Below are 18982 nucleotides of genomic sequence, written 5' to 3'. Positions count from 1 at the left end.
CCCCGCAAACTTCTTAATGTCATCATAATGTCATCTTAATGTCATATTAATGCCATCTTAATGTCATGTTAATGTCATCTTAATGTCATCACAGGGCCGCAGTGCTGCAGCTCGAGGCCAAGGGTCTGCGGGAAGCGCTTGAGAAGAAGCAGGCGCGAAACTTGGCCGATAAGAGCCGGGCTCAAAAGCTGCTGCTCGAGGCCACCGACCTCCGAGACAGGCACCTGGCCAAGACCGCCAAGAAGAACGTCCAGCTGGTCGAACAAGGGCCCAAGGGGTCGCCCAGACCTCAGGGGGAAGAAGCCGGCAGCCCTGGCAGCCACGAGTAACCTCCGTCCCTATTGAAGGGACCCTGAAATTATTTCGACGGGCGTATTCTAGTGCAACAGATCTGTGGAGGTGGTCTTTGTGGATATTCGGGTCAAATTTGACTGTGCGTCATAAAAATATCAGCGGTTTTTGCTCCATCAGAACAGTTTGCTGCTGTGCCTATCAATGAGCCACATTTATAATCAAAGTACTGCATCAAATCAATCGCGTCCACCATCAGAATGACGACACTTTCGTGTAGTTTTCAATGATTTGTCCTTCTTTTGATGTAGCTTAGAAAGTGTTCATTTTTCTGTTCGTGTGCAGGACTAGGATCATAGTGGCCACAAATCCTCATCACTGTAGACGGGTGTGGCAAAGTGATTTTGCAAGTACTGCGCAAGAACCTGTAGACATGTTAGGAAATAGTATAGAGAATTATTTAAAATATCATCAGCTCTGCAGAATACTTCTAGTCTTTGCGGGTATGCGAGTCAAATTTGAAAGCTCTGCGTGGAGCATTTAATTTAGAAATAATTTTTAAAAGTCGCTTCTCGCAGTAGCTCGCACCCGATTAGGGAGACGCACCTTGCCGCGCATCCCTTACCCTACGTCAGTGGGCAAACGGGGCGAGAGGGGCAAGCCTTGACGCTGTGGCGCTTTCTACGTTTTATGCTATAGCATTAGAAGCCCCATGGGGCCGAAATGCGTCTTCACAGAATTCGCCCATTGGCTGGAGGAAAGTGACGTCACTGTACCGGAACTGCCGTCACTTCCTGTAAAGGCATCAACAGCTCCTAATGCATTCACAGTGGCAACACATAACGGAATCATATGTCCCTGGGAATTTTCACAATATCGCCTCCCATCTGAAATGACTGTGGGGTTAGTTCCCTTCTGTCATCAACAGCGCCGTGAAGAAAAGTATCACTTTCACTTGGTTTCGATGGTTTCAAAGGATTTGCTTTTAAACGGGTGTCCTGACGACGTCATCACCTCCCCATGCTTGTGTGCTCAATAGCGCTTTTAAGAGACACTCCTTATCGGGCGCAGCGAAGCGTTGGACGACGAGGAGAGTCTGCTACTGCTGCGGAGCGCCACAACCTGCCCGCCTGTCACTGCGCCTGCTGTGGATCGGCCGGACGCCGACATCGTGGCCATGGTCTCCAGGAAGGCGGGAGAGAAAGCCCTTTGGTGAGCGAGAGGACAGCAACTCGGGGAAACATGTCCAGAATTCTCGGGCAAAAATTTCAAAAATTGGAAAATTGTAAGATACCGTTATGGAAATATTGAAGGTCACTGTGCATTCTTCTGACATGTACCAAAACCTTCCTTTCAAAGTGTTTCCACCGGTCGCAACTTGCCAGTTAAGACTGCCATAGAAAACCAATGGGGAACGGTTTTGACGAAACCAAAAACGTTAATAGACCACGGCGGCTGCGTTTTTATGGAGGAAAAACGCTAAGGCGCCCGTGTGCTGTGCGATGTCAGTGCACGTTAAAGATCCCCAGGTGGTCGAAATTATTCCGGAGCCCTCCACTACGGCACCCCTTTCTTCCTCTCTTTAACTCCCTCCCTTATCCCTTCCCTTACGGCGCGGTTCAGGTGTCCAACGATATATGAGACAGATACTGCGCCATTTCCTTTCCCCAAAAACCAATTATTAATTATTATTATTTAAAAAAATACAAGACTGCCGTCAGGTGATCTGCGGATATGTTGATTGTTGTAGGGAAATATTACATAAGATGAAAAAAATTGCGTTCTTAAATGGTTTCCCGCTCAAAAATGCATTTGTACAGAATTGCTGGGTATTTTAGCGTCGCATAACACGCCTTTGTAGAGAGGGGGCAAAACACATGTCTAGAACGACCGAACTGAGTGTTCCGCAGCTCCCAAAGACGCTGCGACCAGGAAAGCCAAAAATTCCATCGAAATACTACGAGTTTAATCGCCCATGCTTACATCCAGACATTTTTAACCAAATTTTACCGCTCGATGTCGCGTGTTCAACCCAAAACACGCCAAGAACGTGTTCCAAAACAAACGTTTTGCCCTCTGTACAGTGTGGCACAGCACTGCGAATGGCGGTTGCTACTTTGCAGCGGACTATCAATGCCTGCAATTGTCGAATGTCACAGAGGCGTAATGTACACTTTACTTTAAAAAAAATCTTTTTATGGGGATCAGATACAGTCTCATCTGTGGACCTTAAGAGGAGCAGGATATAGTATAGGAAGTATAGCAAACGGGTTATAGGACAAACGGCATATTGTGATTTAAGATATAGAGCATACAGCGCATATTATAAGTTCCAGGGCATATGGGTAGTATCTTCCGTATACAAAAGTGGCGCTTATCGTTTAGTACAGTTCTACTGCACGCGCAAACACAAGTGGCGACCCCTCCTCAAGAACTGTTGAATAGCGCTGTTCCGAGGAGGCATCATGCACAACGTGCACGTGCACGACAACAAAGTGATAGTGCTCAGTGCGAGACAACCGTCTGCCGACGCTTGACAACTGTGACGTTGCCATTCAAACCACCGTGGGTTTCTTTGTTGAATGTACTCCAATGCCGGCAGCACTACCAATCCGAGCCTGGAAGAAACTGCAGATGTACAGTTGACGTATCATATGGTTTCAAAGAATACCGTCTAGTCAGGTAGTAGCATAGTAGAAAAAATCTTGGACCACGGACCATGTCAAAATGATAATTCACTTTTTGACACGAAAAGAGCATCGAAACGATCTCAGCAAAATTCACGGGCCTTGAAATGCCGGTAAACAGAAAAGTGGGCATGAAAAAACTTGGCATAACATGGAAATCATTGTTGCAGACACGAATTGGTTTGCTCCGCTCCATATGCAATCTGATAACGCAGATTACGCCTAATTCACTGAGCAGAACAAACGGTAATCTTCACCCTACTTACTAAAAAACAATACGGAGATTAGTTAAAGCTACGTAAGGCGCACATTTCACGGCCGGCTTTTAAAAGTGAACAAGGAGCCGATACGGGTTCCGAAACGTCGACTAACGTTTTGACATGGTCAGTGAATTAAGATTTTCCCCACTACGTACATGCGTAGCTATACGCCCGACGACAGCGATAACGGCGTACGGTAACGGTATACGCTCAAACCCTAATGACTCAACGTGTTTCGTAGCAAAAAAAAAACAATAGCGATGTTGAGAGTTAACGGCGGGTGTTTGTGGCGCCAAATGTTTCGTCTACCAGGAGCTCCTCCGGCAAAATCGACAGCCTCAGCACGGAAACAGCCACGCTTCCAGGAACAGCCGAAAAGACGACCGCCGAGGCTTCCAAGTTAGTCCTAAAAAGCCCTACACCAGCGCCGTCGCACAACCTCAGCCCAGCGGCAAAGAACATGCCCAAGCCGACCAAGGCCGCCAGTCCAGCATCATCAAAATGGGCCAATCTCCTCCTTCCAAAGCAGAAGGCCGAGAAGGTCCCGAAGATGGAGGTCAGGGCTCCACCAGCTACGGCGCCCCCTGACGGCCATTTTCCGGCAGCTACGACGCCCCCTGGGAGCCGTCCTCCGGCAGCTACGGCGCCCTCTGGTAGTCGTTCTCCGCGGAAGACGTTCTCTATGCAGCAGGAGGAGGCGGAACTGCACAACGTCATCAGGGGTATCCTGGACTCTGCGCACCAACAGCCGTACGTGGCTACGAGCTCGTCTTATTACCGAGTCAGCGCGTGTAGCATACAGAGTACAAGGGAAGCTAGTTAATTTGAACTCGCTTAATTCGAACTTCCGCTTTCTGCGAATACACGATTTGGTCCCGACAGCATCCCATTCCGATCAGGCTCCTCTTCATTCGAACAACGCTAAGTGAAGCTTCGTGGCGCATCAAAAAGATGGGATGGCCCATCACAACGTATATCATGAATTGTGGTAGTGGTAGTAATAGTAGTAAATAGTAGCAGAGTGCCACTTATGCCACCCCTCAAGCTCTAAACCTCTGTAAGGTAAAGAGAACCCTTGTTATCATATTTCAAGACCTTTTGATTTTTATGGAAGCCTCAAAAGCTCTATTATATGACTTAGAAGCAAACCACGCAGCCTGATTGTTTATGGCAAAGACTGCACAGTCGGGAGAAATAAGAGAGATAAGGAAAGTTCTTGGGCGAATTGGTGAAAATATCCAGTGACTACAGCGCGACGAGCGGGACATGGAGGAAACACGCGGGGACACAACACAGCGCTTTATGAGAGGGAACAGGTTTGAGGAATAATTTATTCATTATACTCCCGGGACAAGCACAGATTTGTTTTTTTATAGCTAGTTATCCTCTTGGCGCACAATTTTCAAACGTCGATCATTATCAAATTTAGCGAAAAAAATTACGAACAAATTGCCAATTTTGTGCAAAAAGTTCGTACTCATATATTTTCACGACTGCCCAATTGTCCCGAAAATAAAACTGAGTAAGAAAGCGGGTAAAAGCTAGAATCGCGGCGAGCTTTATAGCGGCAGGTTCCCATGTATGCTGCGTGGACGTATCCGGCTGACCAGTAGTGCACCCTTGATGTTGACATGACCAGCGGGGCTGGCGCGGCAGCCAACTTTTGGACTGGCACATGCTCCGTTTTACTTTCGGAGCGTTTGAGTTGGCCCCGCGTTATACAGTCAGAGTTTATATGAGAGGAGTGTTTTTTTTTTTTGCAGTTATCGCTGTGTTAGACCAACGTGTTTAGTGGACCTTCTCCCAAGGTGGAGTAGGTTTCAGGGGGGTAATTATTATAAACACCCCCCATGAACGCACCTATGCGGTTACAAAAAAAAGTGTTCAGCGATCTCAGGAATTTCTTAGTGAAAAAAAATCGTCCTGGCTCCAGGTTCGAACGCTGACCACCGTGTGTCTATAGGATCCCTGTTTGCCACACCAGATGGCTGTTTACTTTTTCCCTGGACGTCGTTGAGGCTTGACAAGGATACGCTTAAGAACCGACAACCCCCTTTGTTTTCTGTAGCCTTTCTTCAAAGTGGCCACATAATTTAAGTTTTTTTTAGGTTTCAAGGTAAAAATTGTCAGCGTAATACTAATTTACAGTTCATCTTGGGTGTGCTCTGCCTTTTCGGTGACGCGCTGAGATGTTCCTGAGCCGTCATTGTAAATTTATGCGTTTGGAGGCTTCGCGGCTTCAGAGGTGGCAGTTGGCGGCCAAGCGCCCGGGACAGTGCCTCTCCTACCTATGCTAACCAGGACAGATGAGTGATGGTAGAGTGAGTGCGAACTGATCAAATGTTTATCTGAATCTTTCAGAGCGCAACAGTGCCCACCACAACAGGCTGACGACCCCACCGCAACCTCACCGTTCTCTGGTTCCGGGTAAGCAAAGTGAAAATCCTATCGCTTACCATGTAAGCTCACGGGGGATATTGGAATGGTTTTGTTGCCTATTAATGGGACGGGATGCGGGTTGTGAAGACATCGTCACCGCCACGTCGGCGACGTTAAATTTCGCTAAGGCGCCGTGCCTCTCGTGATCAACCGATAAACGGCAGACAACTGGGAGAGACGACAGACGACTACGCTGTCGTCTGCTTTCTTGTCCCGTTTCCAAGGACTGTTCGCCGCCTTCTCACCAATGACCAATCCAACAAACCTTTGTGAGCATTCCTTTTATATAAAAGTAAAGCAAAAGAGAGAAGACAGGAGGAAGTACTTGCTGAAAGAAAGGAGGAGGGGGGGGGGGGGCGGCTACGGTGAAACTTGGCTTCCCCTAATGAAGAACGCTCCGCACGCCTGTGATAATAGGAAAGGGGAAGGCGGCAGGGGCACAAAAAGAAAGAGGCCTTACTGTTAATTTTCAAGCCATAAGCGGCTAGTATACTGTGCCATAACAAGAGGAACGTTTACACGTCAAAAATAGGACACAATAACCTCGTCGTATAACATTTCCAATGCACAAGGTTTTCAACAATTAAGCAGAAACTGTTCAGGTACAGGGCGCATCAAAAGTTCCCAGGCCACAGAGTGTGCCCTTGAGCTGTGTAGTGGGCATCTTAAGTGCCAAAACATACTGCTGAAAAGTCGACCCTGTGGCCTAGGAAGTTTTGCTTGTATATCCACGGGCTGGACGAAAACAGAATGCGAAGGTATCCGGATATCCATCCATATTCACGTTGGTGTCATTCTTTGGGCAGCACAGGAAATATTTTGAGCGTTCAGCTAGCATTTGGAGCACCAGAAACTGAAGCACTTCGCGACCACAATTAATGCGTGGATGGGGTAAGTACCAATCATCATTAGCTCTCTCGGGGTAAGGCTTTTTTTTCGTGTCAGGTTGGCCTTAATTTTTTAAAAAATAGTCGCCGTAAATTCAGTTTGTTTGTTTCATAACGACAGAGAGGTATTTCGGTTTGTTCCGAGTCAGTAATGCGTTGTAGAAGGTATGCGACCTCGCAGACAATGCCGGCCTCTTGCGCCGGCGACCACAGCAAGGCGTCCCGAATCTTTCCAGCCTCAAGCGATTGGCGAGGGTGGGCTGTGCGCTCGTCCTGGTCGTGCTTATAATAGTCCTCCTCCTGGCGGCCCTCACTTTGACAGGTTAGTCACTGGCTTTTGCACTTAATCGACGTGCGGCGATCATAACTCAACCCACAGTAACCTGACAGACTAGATCCCCATGGGGTAACTCCTGTGCCCCACGCAGTGAAAAGGACTGGAGGGACATCTGCGTATGAGACTATAGTAGTGCTTCGCGAAAGTGGAGCTTCGTGGCGCATTCGAAAGATGGCGCTGCCGACTTCATTCATGACCAACATAGCCTTGGTAGAAAGCTGCCACATAGCCATCACGTATACTCCGTTTCATACATCAGGTTCAACGCTGTCAAAGCTAGCGCTCTTGTTTGCGCTGCCTGCATCCGCGACCAAAAAGTAGTGCGCTCCTTGTGGTGAGCAAAACATAGTAAATCTGTTTCTTGTAGGCTTACTGCATGACACATTTGTCATCGGCTTGATTAAATGCATTTTTATTGTTGACTACTCCCTGTCACTTTCTTGTGCCTAAGACCACTTGACCGCAGAACAAGCGCGGAGTAACACGCCTCCCTTTATTTTACCGTGCGGACTATTTCTGTACCTTTCACAGCGTTGCACCTGGTGTATGAAACGGAGTATAGCTTTCCGGCTGAGCGATGAACGCGTTCCGGCCGTTGCCCGCACTGCCGTTTCATCTCGTGGAAATGTTGACAGGTGGCGCGCCAGCTTAATCGCTCTTGCGAGGCGGGTGGCGAAAGGGTAAAAGCTTCCGGAAAGGTGCGTAGGTCGAGAAATGTGAACAGAGAGGAAAGCTAAGCACGTGACGTCAGCTTGGCGTTATCAGCGGCACTGCGGCGCTGAGGATCGACACTCTTGCCTATCCTACACTGAGATGGTGACAGCACACTTGCAAGAACTCTAGGTGCACGAAGCGTATTGGCTCGCGTTGAATCAGAGGAACCAATTCGTAGGCGGTGGCTGCGCAGGGATGAAGCCAGTCCCGTGTAGTAGGCAACGAAGGTATACTTGCTGAAATGCTCAAAGCAAAGAAGTAGGTATTTCATCCGCTATCCCACAACTCACAGCGCATGCCACGATCTGTTATTCCACCTAATTTCCCTACTCTGCCTAATTTAAAAGAACCAGCGTATTGTTCTTAGTCATACGCTGCTATTTGCATTGTCCTTGACTTTAAGGTGGCAGGGGCATCGTGCCGGACTAACGTTTACAGCTTTCTCTTCTTCGAAAAAAACGCGGTGGCTAGACCCGCCTTCTCACCACAATTGTTATCATCATAGAGAGCGCATATACCAAGCACTTTCTTAATCTTCCCTGGTTGTCGGCAATAATTTCTAGTAGCTTTTTAAGCACACTACTGTGAAAAACTTCAGCCCAGAAAAGTATATAAAATTAACTAAATCCTTAATAGGATTTGCTGGAAACAAGAAACAAGGTTTGTCGCATTCACCTTGTCTTCTTCAAGAAGGAACGTCGGTCGGTCGGTAAATCAATCAGTTAATAATGCAATCAATCAATCAATCAATCAATTGTTGCTGCGTCGCGCTGGCGATTTCTTACGAACGCTAGGAACCTTGGGTTAGAACATTAGGTAACGTACAAATCGCTCATATACAGCGAATTTTTAACCCAATAACACATGTGAGCAGCAAAGTATCGTGCTGCATTCCCCGAATTCTTGTTTTTATGTTAATTATAACAACCTTCTTAAAGGCACGCTACATACAGACAAATAGTATAAGCAATTTCTTCTGTCTCCCATATCAAACGAACGCAGATCGGGGCGCTGTGATACGAAAACAAGAGGTGAACTACACCTACCCATCCGACCTCCAAGAACGTCACCATGAAAGCGGTGACGCATTTGGTTCAGCTCCTGCTCCGACAAGCAATGGCAAGTGACCTTATCAGAATGCGCTTTAAGCATCAGCCCCGCGGCGCACCCTTACCAAAATTTCTTTAGACAGTCTATAGACTGTCCATATACTTCTGTCTATAAAGTCTATAAACTCTCTATAGAGAAACCCTAAAGAAAGGTCTATAGGCAATACAAATCCTAAAGAGTCTATAGACAATCTATATGTTTATGTCCATACAGTTTCAGTAGACTTTTGTCTATAGAAAGTCTGTAGACTATGAATAGACTAAAATCTATAGGGAGTCAATGCAGTCTATAAAAAAGTCTACAGAATGTCTATACACCATTTTTATAAGGGAGTGCGCTGTTCGCTCTACAATTCCAGTCGTTCTATTCACATGCAGATGTGTCCACATATTTTTCAGTAGCCATATGCACTTTTATTAGCCGTTTTCTGCTCTTCTTACTACAGCATACTTTCGGAGTTGCATTGTACTCTTTGGTGATCAGCTCCACAGGTTGCTTATTAATCGCACCTATACCAGCTGCGCGGCCTCTAATTCTACTTGATATTCTTAGCACATAAGCTGTAGAAGATGTTCGGCAATTATGCTGCATGCTGCTCACGAATAAACGCGAGGCCATAGCAACGTTTATCTCCATGGCCGAGTGTAGCTGTTATCGTAAAAATACATGTTATTTAGTTCCTTATTTTCGTAACTATTTCCTTCCTTTCAGGTACCAATGGAGCCGGAAAAGCAACTATGGAAGGCCGATATTACTACGATAAAATATTTGACGCATTGCAGTAGACAGCTTATCAACAAAGAATCGATTCATAGTTTCAGGATATAAAGCACGCTAAACACGACTGAAATTTAATTTCTTGAGCCCAAATGGCAGGAAGCGTGCATATTGCTTAACAAGAACAGTATCGACAATACGTTCTGCCGTTCCCCACGCAGCCTTTGAAATTGGAAGGCCCGAGGAGCTTTTTTAAATGCGATTACTGGTTAGAGGGCCCTTCGGCACGTTAAGCCTTTATGTCGAGGTCACGGTCAGGTCATCGGGCTGAAAAATTGCTCGGAAGAAGCTACGGAGAGCGGCGAATGGGTGAAAGCACTGTTGGGGAGGAAGTAAACGCCAGGTGTACCCCATGAACAAGCCGTGCTGGGTACAGGCTGGCAACAGAGGGGCTGAAGTATTGGCGCCGTCGGTCTTGCTCCTGGCACGTGGAAATATTGTTGATTTCAACGTCGTTACTTTCAGTAGCTTGGCAACTGCGTGCAACTACTTACTGGACAAATAGCATTCCTACAGCAACAAACAGCAGCTGCGTTTGCCACTAAAAGTACTCGCAGGACTGTCGCTACTGTGTAACACGAGAATCATGCGGCAGTTTTTTGGCGGTGCTGAATAAAATATTGTTGATTCTTCATCACTGTTTGCCTTTGTCTCTGGTAGAGTGCATGTGAATTCACTATGATGTCACTAGAGACGTCACTGTGCTCAGACTTCTGTCCCCGGTGCGTTGCCGTGACGCGGTGCACAGACGTCTATAGCGTGACGTCACTGCATGCTGAGCAATCAATGTGGCGCGCTGTCCTGTCAACGCCGCAGAAACAGCAAACGTACCCATGACTTCTTTCCCCATACAAAGTGTTGTCGCATTTTAAGCATTTGCTTCGAATTTCTTCACATCTTCGTGGCGAAACAAGGAAGCTGTAGACTTTAACTTACCGAAGAACAATGAGGCCGTCCGTCAAGTGCCAACGACGTGCTGACTTCGAGAACGTGGCTAAATGTTGCCTAACTCCGAAACCTAAGTCTTCACGAGCAAATCTTATGACGTCACGACAGGAAGAAGTCTACGGACAATAAACGACGATGGGCAAACAGAAAATAGGTTTAAGAAAATAGTGGTAACATTTTTTTTTCTGTTGGTAGATCTAAGTAGAAATGAGTAAAAGGGAGTACACTGTCCTCTAGCGAACATTTTTTTATAAAAGAGTTTTCGCTAGTGGTCAGCTTACGCCCTTTTTACTCCCATATAGGCGCATTCATGTTTAGAGTGTAGATCTAGTACTCTAAACAATCAAGCTTTTGAAGATTGGACGGACGGACGTGACCGGTTGGCAATATTCAAGGTGCTGACAGCCCTTTAAAGTGCGATAAGCCTTGATGTGCCATGGTGGCAATTCTAATGCTTCAGCCCAACAGGGCCTACTGCGAAATATCTGCGGCAGTCAAGGCCCACACTCCCGTTCGTTTGTTTCTCTCCGTGAAGACGTGTGGTTCCGCGCATCAGTACCTGTCCACAGTACAGTGCAGCCAGTCAGATTAAAGGCCAGTCAGATGAAAAATTTCTGGCATCACAACAAATATTTAACGCGATATCGTTAACGCGATATCGTTAAGGCTCCCGTTTTACCGAAAATCCGGTTTCGTATTGTCATCAGAATTGTGAGCGAGAAATTGGAGGGCACACTTAAGCTCCGCCTTAAGGCATAACGCGATAGCGTAATGGGTTAATTACCATATGTGCAGAAGGTCATTCTTATACTTTACTTTCTTAGATTCACTGCCCTGCAATGGGAGGTGCTCCCAGCGGTGGGCCAGTTGTGCGCCCGGGTCGCTCTTCCGTGAGCGACCAGTCAATAATTTAACTGCCACCTGCCACCCTGGGCAGCTTGCTCACTGTCCGGTGGGCAGGGTGTGATGACGCCCCTTTAGTTTTTACGTCATACCCTCAAGACGGAGCTTAAGTTTCACCTCAAGTTTTTCTCTTTTACTATTTCTTCCATCCCTTCCTACAAGGAGCGGCTGAGGTGTCCACCGACAAGCGAGACAAATTACTGAGCTTTTGCATCCCTTAAAATGCAAATTATTTTTTCACTGTGTGATCGGTGTGCCCACTGAGTTACGGAGCCATGCCTTTCTTCATATCAATATTATTCAATATAAGGGATGGGAAGTCAAGGCAGATACAAGACGTTAACGTAAGCCGGGTGTGCAATGAAGGCGTCAACAACGCGGCCTATAGCATTTAAGTGGGATGTTAGCGCAGAGGAGCTGAACACGCAACGATGCGACTGAGGCAACGAAAGTACCATCAGTGGCTGCTCACCGTCAGTTTACGATTCAGAAAAAGCTATTCTTCCCTCGGTGTCGGATAAACGCGTACGTTCATTTTTTTTTTTAAATGCTTATTTAGCACCGACGTCGGATTGAGTGCGAAAGCACTAATCCGGAGGTTCACAACCCAGAAAAATCGTCTCCTGCCGATGTATGTCCGGAGGCTCAGAGCCAAGCGAAAATAAATCACATCAATATCCACTGTTCGGAGTCGAACCTGCGGCGGCGCGAACAGATCATCTTCAAAGGCCGCTGCGCGAGACCACCATAGGCTATCGCCGCAGTTTCCTTTTTTTCTTTATTGCATGTCAAATTTGCCGAAAAACAGTCTGAAAATGATCACGGTGTAAAGAACCAGGTTGCTTAATACCAGCCCACCATACCTGTCACATCCCCACCATACGAAACAAAAATTTTTGAGAGGCACACATGCATCTAGATAGGGGAGGCAGCTAGGCGGCTCATCCAGGGCAGCATATACTCCCCGCACCAAAGCGCAGTTCTCACTGATTAAGGATTTCGATAATCGTGGTGTCTTGGCATGGCGGTCCGTCATACGGCTCTTCCAGAGACTAAATACTCCCAGCAACATGAATAGGTAGACCACATGGCACAACACAGTTTTCCTAGCACTAAGGCGCCTCATAAGCGCAGATACTAAACAGGGGTGGCTTGCCGATTTGAAAAAGAGAAAACACGCGAAACATGCTGATGTACGAATAAGTGAACAAGGCGTGTTCCACCAGACTCTAGAGAAAGAATTAGGTTGTCACGACGCACGGGCCCCCATTGGGAGCGCCATGCAAAGGTCGCAAATATTCTGTGCATTGTCTGCACTTTCTTCCACGCACAGATTTGAGCCCGAGCAAACTCTGACAGTTCCCTACCCATCCAAAGCTGGTTTGGTCGCTTAATGTACATTATCTATGAATCCCAGTAGGCGCCACTGTTACAAATTTGGTGCAGAGGAGCCCCTAAGTACTCAGCGGCAGCCGAACACACCTTGTGTTAAACTGCCCACAATCTCGTGATGATGATGATGATGTCCTCAAGCTTAATGGCACATAGCCACGGCGGGGGATTGACAAGACGCTCTCGTGCTGTGCATTGCAGCGCGCAGTCTTTAACTTCCGTCTGCTCCGTCCCGCGGCATTGCCCGCTCATCGTAGTCTTCTGTGTAGCTCAAGTCAGTGCTTTCGCACAGGTTCGAATGTAGTAAACAATCTTAGTCTTGTTATGCGTTTGGTTTTTCAAGCAAATTTGATGGCATTGCAGAAATCCTGTTACTATAACCACACGAAACTGCTTTTTCCGCTAAAGATTCTTCGTACCATACTAAAGAGGTTGCAAGGGGGGTGTCTAACTTCAAGAAACCTACACGCACCACAAACAGTATTGCTTGTACCTTCGTAGAATTAGGGCTCGACAAATCCAAGTAGGTTTGTAGTTTCAAATCTTCATACTGACCGTACACTACCAACCCTCATTCTCGTTTTGCTGACGCTGGCAACCTTCTTGGAATAAAATACCTTGGAAGTTGGAACTGTTCCTTTACCTCCACCTCCTTGATGAGAGCAAACATTAAATATATTGTTATTTATCGTCGCAAGAAAGGCCTTCAGCAATTTTGTGAACCCTCATTAAAGAACCTCATGTGCCGATAAAATAATGGCTTCTTTTATGACACAAAACAATGCACCAAAATGACAGCCTCATTCCATTTTATGCAAAACGATCTGTCGTGTAGTCATCGTTTAGAGCGAAATTTGATAGCCCCTAATTGCTTTCTGCTGCCGTCAAGTGTGAAGCCAAGGGACGGCCTTGAAACTTGCGCTCACAGAAGCTTGGCACGGATCCGCTTATCGTGAAGCAGGAGGAGGCCAGTGATGACCAGGAGGAAAGCCTTGAGCGCATTCTCCGTCCAGACAGAAAGCTTCCACAGGGTCATGGTCGAGTACTTGTGGATGCGGAAAAGGAACCTCTGCACTTCCACGTGCATGAGCACTTCCTGCGTGGGCCTCGATACAGTCATCTCCTGCAGAGACTCCACGGGCGACTGCAGTGTGGTCTTGACCTTGTCCGAGACGATGCACAAGATTGCCAGGTACGTGAGCTCGAACAAAGGCACGGCGACCTCCTGGACCGTAAGAGCGGAGCGGCTGGCAGGACACACGGTGCTGGAAATGAGGGCGACGAGGTAGACCGCCCTGACGAACAGGTAGCAGTACCAGGCGCAGACGAACGCGAGGAAGTTGTAGCTGAGGTCGCCCAGATACTGGCAGCACGCCTCCCACTTCCAGTGCAGCTCGCTGAGGCCCTCGTGAGTCAGCACCCCGTGGTTTCTCTCCAGCTCTTTGGCGATGTCCTTCATTGACCTCTGAACGTCTATGCAGAAGAGCGTGTAGATGGTCATGGCCATGTACGCCTGAGAGAGGGCGAGCATATTGACGAAGAAGAACCGCGAGAAGGCCTCCACGAAGGTGAAGTTGGCGAGCCCCTCTCGGGTCCACGGGCAGATGTTGGAAGCGAAGAACAGGGAGATGCCGCCGAGCGCGTGGAAAAACAGCAGCACGGGGATGAACTTTCCCTGCCAGAAGCCGGGCCTCCTCCGCCGCTGGTCTGCGCCGCCAGAAATCTCGAAGTAGCGAGAGGCGAGCGCGGCTACGTTGGACTTGCGGGACCAGAGGCTCTCGGAGCCGGCAACGGCCGCGACGCTTAGCAGCAGCTCGCTGACCTCGAGCAGCCTGGCAGGGAAGTTGTCCACGGATAGGTTGGGGAGGTGGTAGATATACCACAGCAGCAGGAAGGCGAAGTACGCCTTGAGGGTGAACAGGACGGCGGTCTTGCAAGCGAACACGAATGTCGCGCTGAAACCGCCCGTCCGCGCCGACCTGCGAGCGGACACGGGAAGTCCAGTGGGCCAGCATTAGCGGAGCAGAGTGAGAACAGAAACTCACAAGACATACTCGCCGGAAACAAACCGTTTCCGTGCCCTAAAAGCTCACAATGAGCCAGCGTTCGAGCGTTACCTTCAAAGCCACTCTTCGACCACGTTGGAATGGCTCCAATAGGCGATCCTTCGTGGTGCAACATGAAAGCGCGCTGGAGCTTTGAGATTGCAGAATTTAGCAGGCATATTTTCAGTGCGAGAACATTTAAGCGCCATACTGAGGGCGACAACATCCGCATTTAGGTGGCGAAGACCTGTTTCGTTACATCTGACGCGAATACCATCTCAGTAGAACATGCGCAAAATGATGCTAATCGTACCACTCATTCATTCCTCGCGACAAACGGACAGCCTGGGGGTCGGCAAGTGCGCCTCTTATGCCTTTGTTGGTGTCTGGTTGAGTAAAGGATGCTCCTTGAGGGGCTGATGGTTGTGGCAACTTAGCCCTCATAGAACTCTCCCGCCTTGAGAGACTTTCACGCCTTTCTGGCTTGGAGCGCGGTACTCTGCGAGCCCAGCAGTTGCAGGGGGGGCTGACCTGCGGTACACCTTGACGCTGTCGAAGGGCAGGCCGAGGGCCTGGTAGCCGCGACGGTCCAGGCCGCGGACCACGACGGCGTTCCCTCGCCGTCCGGCCCCGGTCGCGTCCCCCGGCAGCCGCGCGGCGCCCGACTGGATGGTGGTGGTCGGAGCGGCCATGGCTGCAACCGCTGCTGTCGCTGGACCGCGGGGTCCGGGGGACGAGCCGGGAAGACGGTCGCTGCTGCTGTCCGACGGCCGCCCTCGAGCTGGAGCACGGTTAGGCAGGCGGCCCGGGGCACGAGCTTCCGCTTCGCTTCACCCGCTGCTTCTGCTTCTTCCTTTCCGTCATCGTCTGCCTCCTCTTCCTCTGCTCCGCAGCCTCGAAGGGGCGAAACCAGCCATCACTCGGAAGTGGCCTCAGTACCGGGAATTGTTTCCTCGGCCAGGGTGTCCGATATGAAAACACGAGGACATTGAGGCCGACATTCATCACTTACTGTGGGACTGCCCAGCTCTCAAGCCTACAAGGATCCGGCACCTGATGGTAGCAGGTCTTTCCCCAAGCAACCCTGCTTCATACATTGCCTGGACGCAGGGACCGTACCATCGTTCTCTGCTGGACTTAATCAAATCAGCTAACCTTTTTCGATTCATTTAATATTTACTACATCATTCATCACACCTTCACCCATCATTGATGCCCTGGGGAAATAAATTTCGTTTAAAAAAAAGTGGCGCTGTGCCATTTGATCCGGGAGTCACCAACGATTTCGGGGGCTGGAGGATTGGCGACTACCACTCCTAATCTTCTATTCGTTGGTTAATGCACTCTAAGTCAGAAAGAGCTGGTAGTGCTAATCGGGTTATTCGTTTGGAACAAACTCAGCGGCCGCAACATTTAGACCCTGACAACATCTAGCCTTAGTCCCATAGATGCTATAGATGCAAAGGGGCACCAGTCCCAATTATGTTCCCCGCGAATTTGCCATTCTTCGCAAGGACTCAGCCGTGCAGTTAGTCCCAGTTCGCTCTTTAAAGTGGCGCGTACTCAGAATCAGGCATCACCCAAGATCCGAGGACTCAGACATTGCCGACAAGTACCCTTGATCTCCCGGTCATTGGGTAGTGTAGGCACAAGGACTAAATACCGCCTCCGGCAATCGCACTTAGATGGAGACAAAACAAAATCTGTCGTGCGCTGTGCGATGCCAGTGGCGGTTAATGAATCTCAGTTGCCGAAATTAATCCAGAGCCCTTCACTACGGCGTCTGTCGTAGCCCATGTGTAGTTATTACCTCCACGTACTAACCGTCTTTAGCAAGAAGTCAGCGATGCAGTTAGTCCCCGATCACGCGTTATTGGCTGGAGTGTATCGGAAGTGCTAGTTTATCTAATGCTTAATATACATATATTTCCTTCTCAGTGTCCTGGCTTACAGCCAACTTATTTTCAATTGTTTCTCCTCGTGGTCCAAAATACGGGCCACCACAGAGAAGGAAAACCTAGGAAACCTAATGAAATAAACCAGTCAGGCAAGTAGCCACGCAATTTAGAAACGCGAGAAGAAAAATGAAGCAAAACTGATAGAAAAGAGGTCATGGAAGGCTAGCCGTTCATGCTCCACTTTTGTTCTTCACTTTATTTGCCCTCCTGCCCAGACAGATCCAGTGACACACACACTTTTTTCATTCTCTCCAGTCGCAAACTCTTCAGACAGAAAGAGTGGGAGTAGAAACGAAGATATTTGCACTACTCAACGTATCAACCAACTTATGCAAATTTTCCAGTCATGCATACAGAGATCCTGCACCCCTACAGGCTAAGAAGGAGAGAATGCCCTTTACCGTGCAACGAGCTAACAATGACACAAGAAACAATACTGAGAAGGATACGAACTAAAACGCTTGTTAGTCCAAAGGGGCTTCACTGTATGCATGCCTCGAGGAATACGACGACAGGTGGCTTGAGCGTCGGTGAATATGTGAGCGAAGAGGACACTCTCGGACTCGCCAAGGACTTTGAAATCATCCGCATTCAATACAGCCTTCCCTACCTTCAGCTCACCAAGACCAACAAATACAAGGCGGAAGCCCTCACCCGGACTCTTTTCAAAACCGCGCTCGGACTCCTCGTGTGCACGTAAACATCTCGACTGATGACCCTGCGCATCCAGAACACCTTCGACGATAAAGGACTGGTCATGCGAATATTACGCGAGGAACAGAAACAGATGAGATAGGGCAGAAGGAGGCCTTGAAAGCTGTGTATCAAAATGGTCGCCCGATACCACGTGCCGGTTTTCTTGCAGGATAGGAGAGGACACCGCGTTCACGTCCGCATCGCGCGGAATATCCACATCAATAATCTCATTTTCCCTCCCTTTTTTATCGCCTCCTTTCCAATCCCGCCTGTCAAAAGTGCCACTGTCTTTTACTCCAAGCTTTCATCATCATCATCATCATCAGCCAAACTGCACTCACTGCAGGGCAAAGGCCTCTCCCATGTCTCTCCAATTAACCCTGTCTATTGCCAGCTGCATCCACCCTTTGCCTGCAAACTTCTTAATCTCATCCAACCTTTAGCGCCACCTTACCACTCTACTGTGGTTACTCAGATCTCTTTTTTTCCCAACCTTCGCGACAAACTTCGCCCGCTTCAATACAGAGTCGGACCGCAAGGTCCACCACCCGTTTTTGCCATCCAGGTTATAATTCTACTGGACACTGTGTTTGGTGCCTATATTTCAGTATATGCGGAAATTTCTTTTTATCGAAATGAGCCAAACCCAGAAACCGAAACTAAGTCAGATTTTGTTGTAATCGAACGTTCACCTATAGATCTTACTTTAGTACTATAGTTAAAGCTGTGAAAATGAAAGGTGCCCAATAAAGCCTGGAAAACCTGCTCAAAAATCACATGTAAAATCAAAATTGAGACAGATCCTGCTGACCTACAAACGAAAATGAGCGAAACTGACTCGTTAGAGCCTTCTTTGTCAGCTTGAGCCTCATAGGTCTTACTGTTTCGAACGTGGTTTCGTTTATTCCTTCCCCAGAGCTACTCTCTCATCGAATGCGTAGGAGACGAAGAGATCGATGGTGCATCTGAATCCTGAAGACGATAGTAATGGGATCAGTAGCCCATTCGCCGATGAAGCAAAAAATGCGCCTCTGCGACAGTTAACATTAAAGCGCTTAGGTGGGTTGCTTTTTCATTTTTTCTTTTGCTTCTTTGTGAAACCAAATGTTAACTATTTTAGTTTACGTAATCATCCTAACCCTGCAACATTACCAACCTGAACCACAGAAAACACGCTCCACAGTACTCCCCACCGTCATTCTGTCGGAAATCAAGGAGAGGGGCTCAGTTCCGTTATCGGACATCTTCAGTTGAACCGCACCTTTGCTCCAAGCCGAACGCAACTGGCAGACCGCACGCGCTGTGTGCTCTACCTCTGCATGCATACGTCTATCAATAAACACTCGTGACAACAAGCAGCAAAGGGCTGCCTGCCATTGGTCAACTCTGTTGCGCGTAAACTACTTCCGCCCTTGGCCTTCGAAGGCCGGGCGGTGATCCCCCTTCCCCCCATAGCTCTCTCTCTTCTCAGCTATATATACACGCAGACCCCCAGGATTCGGCGAGAGAGGAGCAGAAAAAAAATAACAAAAGACCGC

At 48.3% G+C, this 18982-nt stretch overlaps 3 protein-coding genes across 3 annotated transcripts in view; 1 reads left to right on the top strand and 2 right to left on the bottom strand.

Annotated features, from left to right (window-relative positions):
* Gpa2 (Glycoprotein hormone alpha 2) overlaps positions 1-18982 on the bottom strand; it is a 93881-nt gene that overhangs the window by 57263 nt on the left and 17636 nt on the right. The window lies entirely within an intron of this gene.
* On the top strand, positions 1128-8742 carry LOC144103764 (uncharacterized). The gene is made up of 5 exons (XM_077636418.1): positions 1128-1503; positions 3551-3988; positions 5600-5665; positions 6801-6886; positions 8618-8742. The coding sequence occupies exons 1-5, from the start codon at positions 1469-1471 to the stop codon at positions 8740-8742; spliced, it is 750 nt and encodes a 249-aa protein (XP_077492544.1). The 5' UTR covers positions 1128-1468.
* LOC144105711 (uncharacterized) lies at positions 13489-15644 on the bottom strand. The gene is made up of 2 exons (XM_077638814.1): positions 15322-15644; positions 13489-14724 (listed from the first exon to the last, which is right to left on the bottom strand). The coding sequence occupies exons 1-2, from the start codon at positions 15480-15482 to the stop codon at positions 13668-13670; spliced, it is 1218 nt and encodes a 405-aa protein (XP_077494940.1). The 5' UTR covers positions 15483-15644; the 3' UTR covers positions 13489-13667.

Source organism: Amblyomma americanum, chromosome 9, assembly GCF_052857255.1.
Source record: "Amblyomma americanum isolate KBUSLIRL-KWMA chromosome 9, ASM5285725v1, whole genome shotgun sequence".
Classification (NCBI taxonomy): domain Eukaryota; kingdom Metazoa; phylum Arthropoda; class Arachnida; order Ixodida; family Ixodidae; genus Amblyomma; species Amblyomma americanum.
The sequence above is the reverse complement of the archived record's forward strand: the minus strand, read 5'-3'. Positions and strand labels throughout refer to the sequence as shown.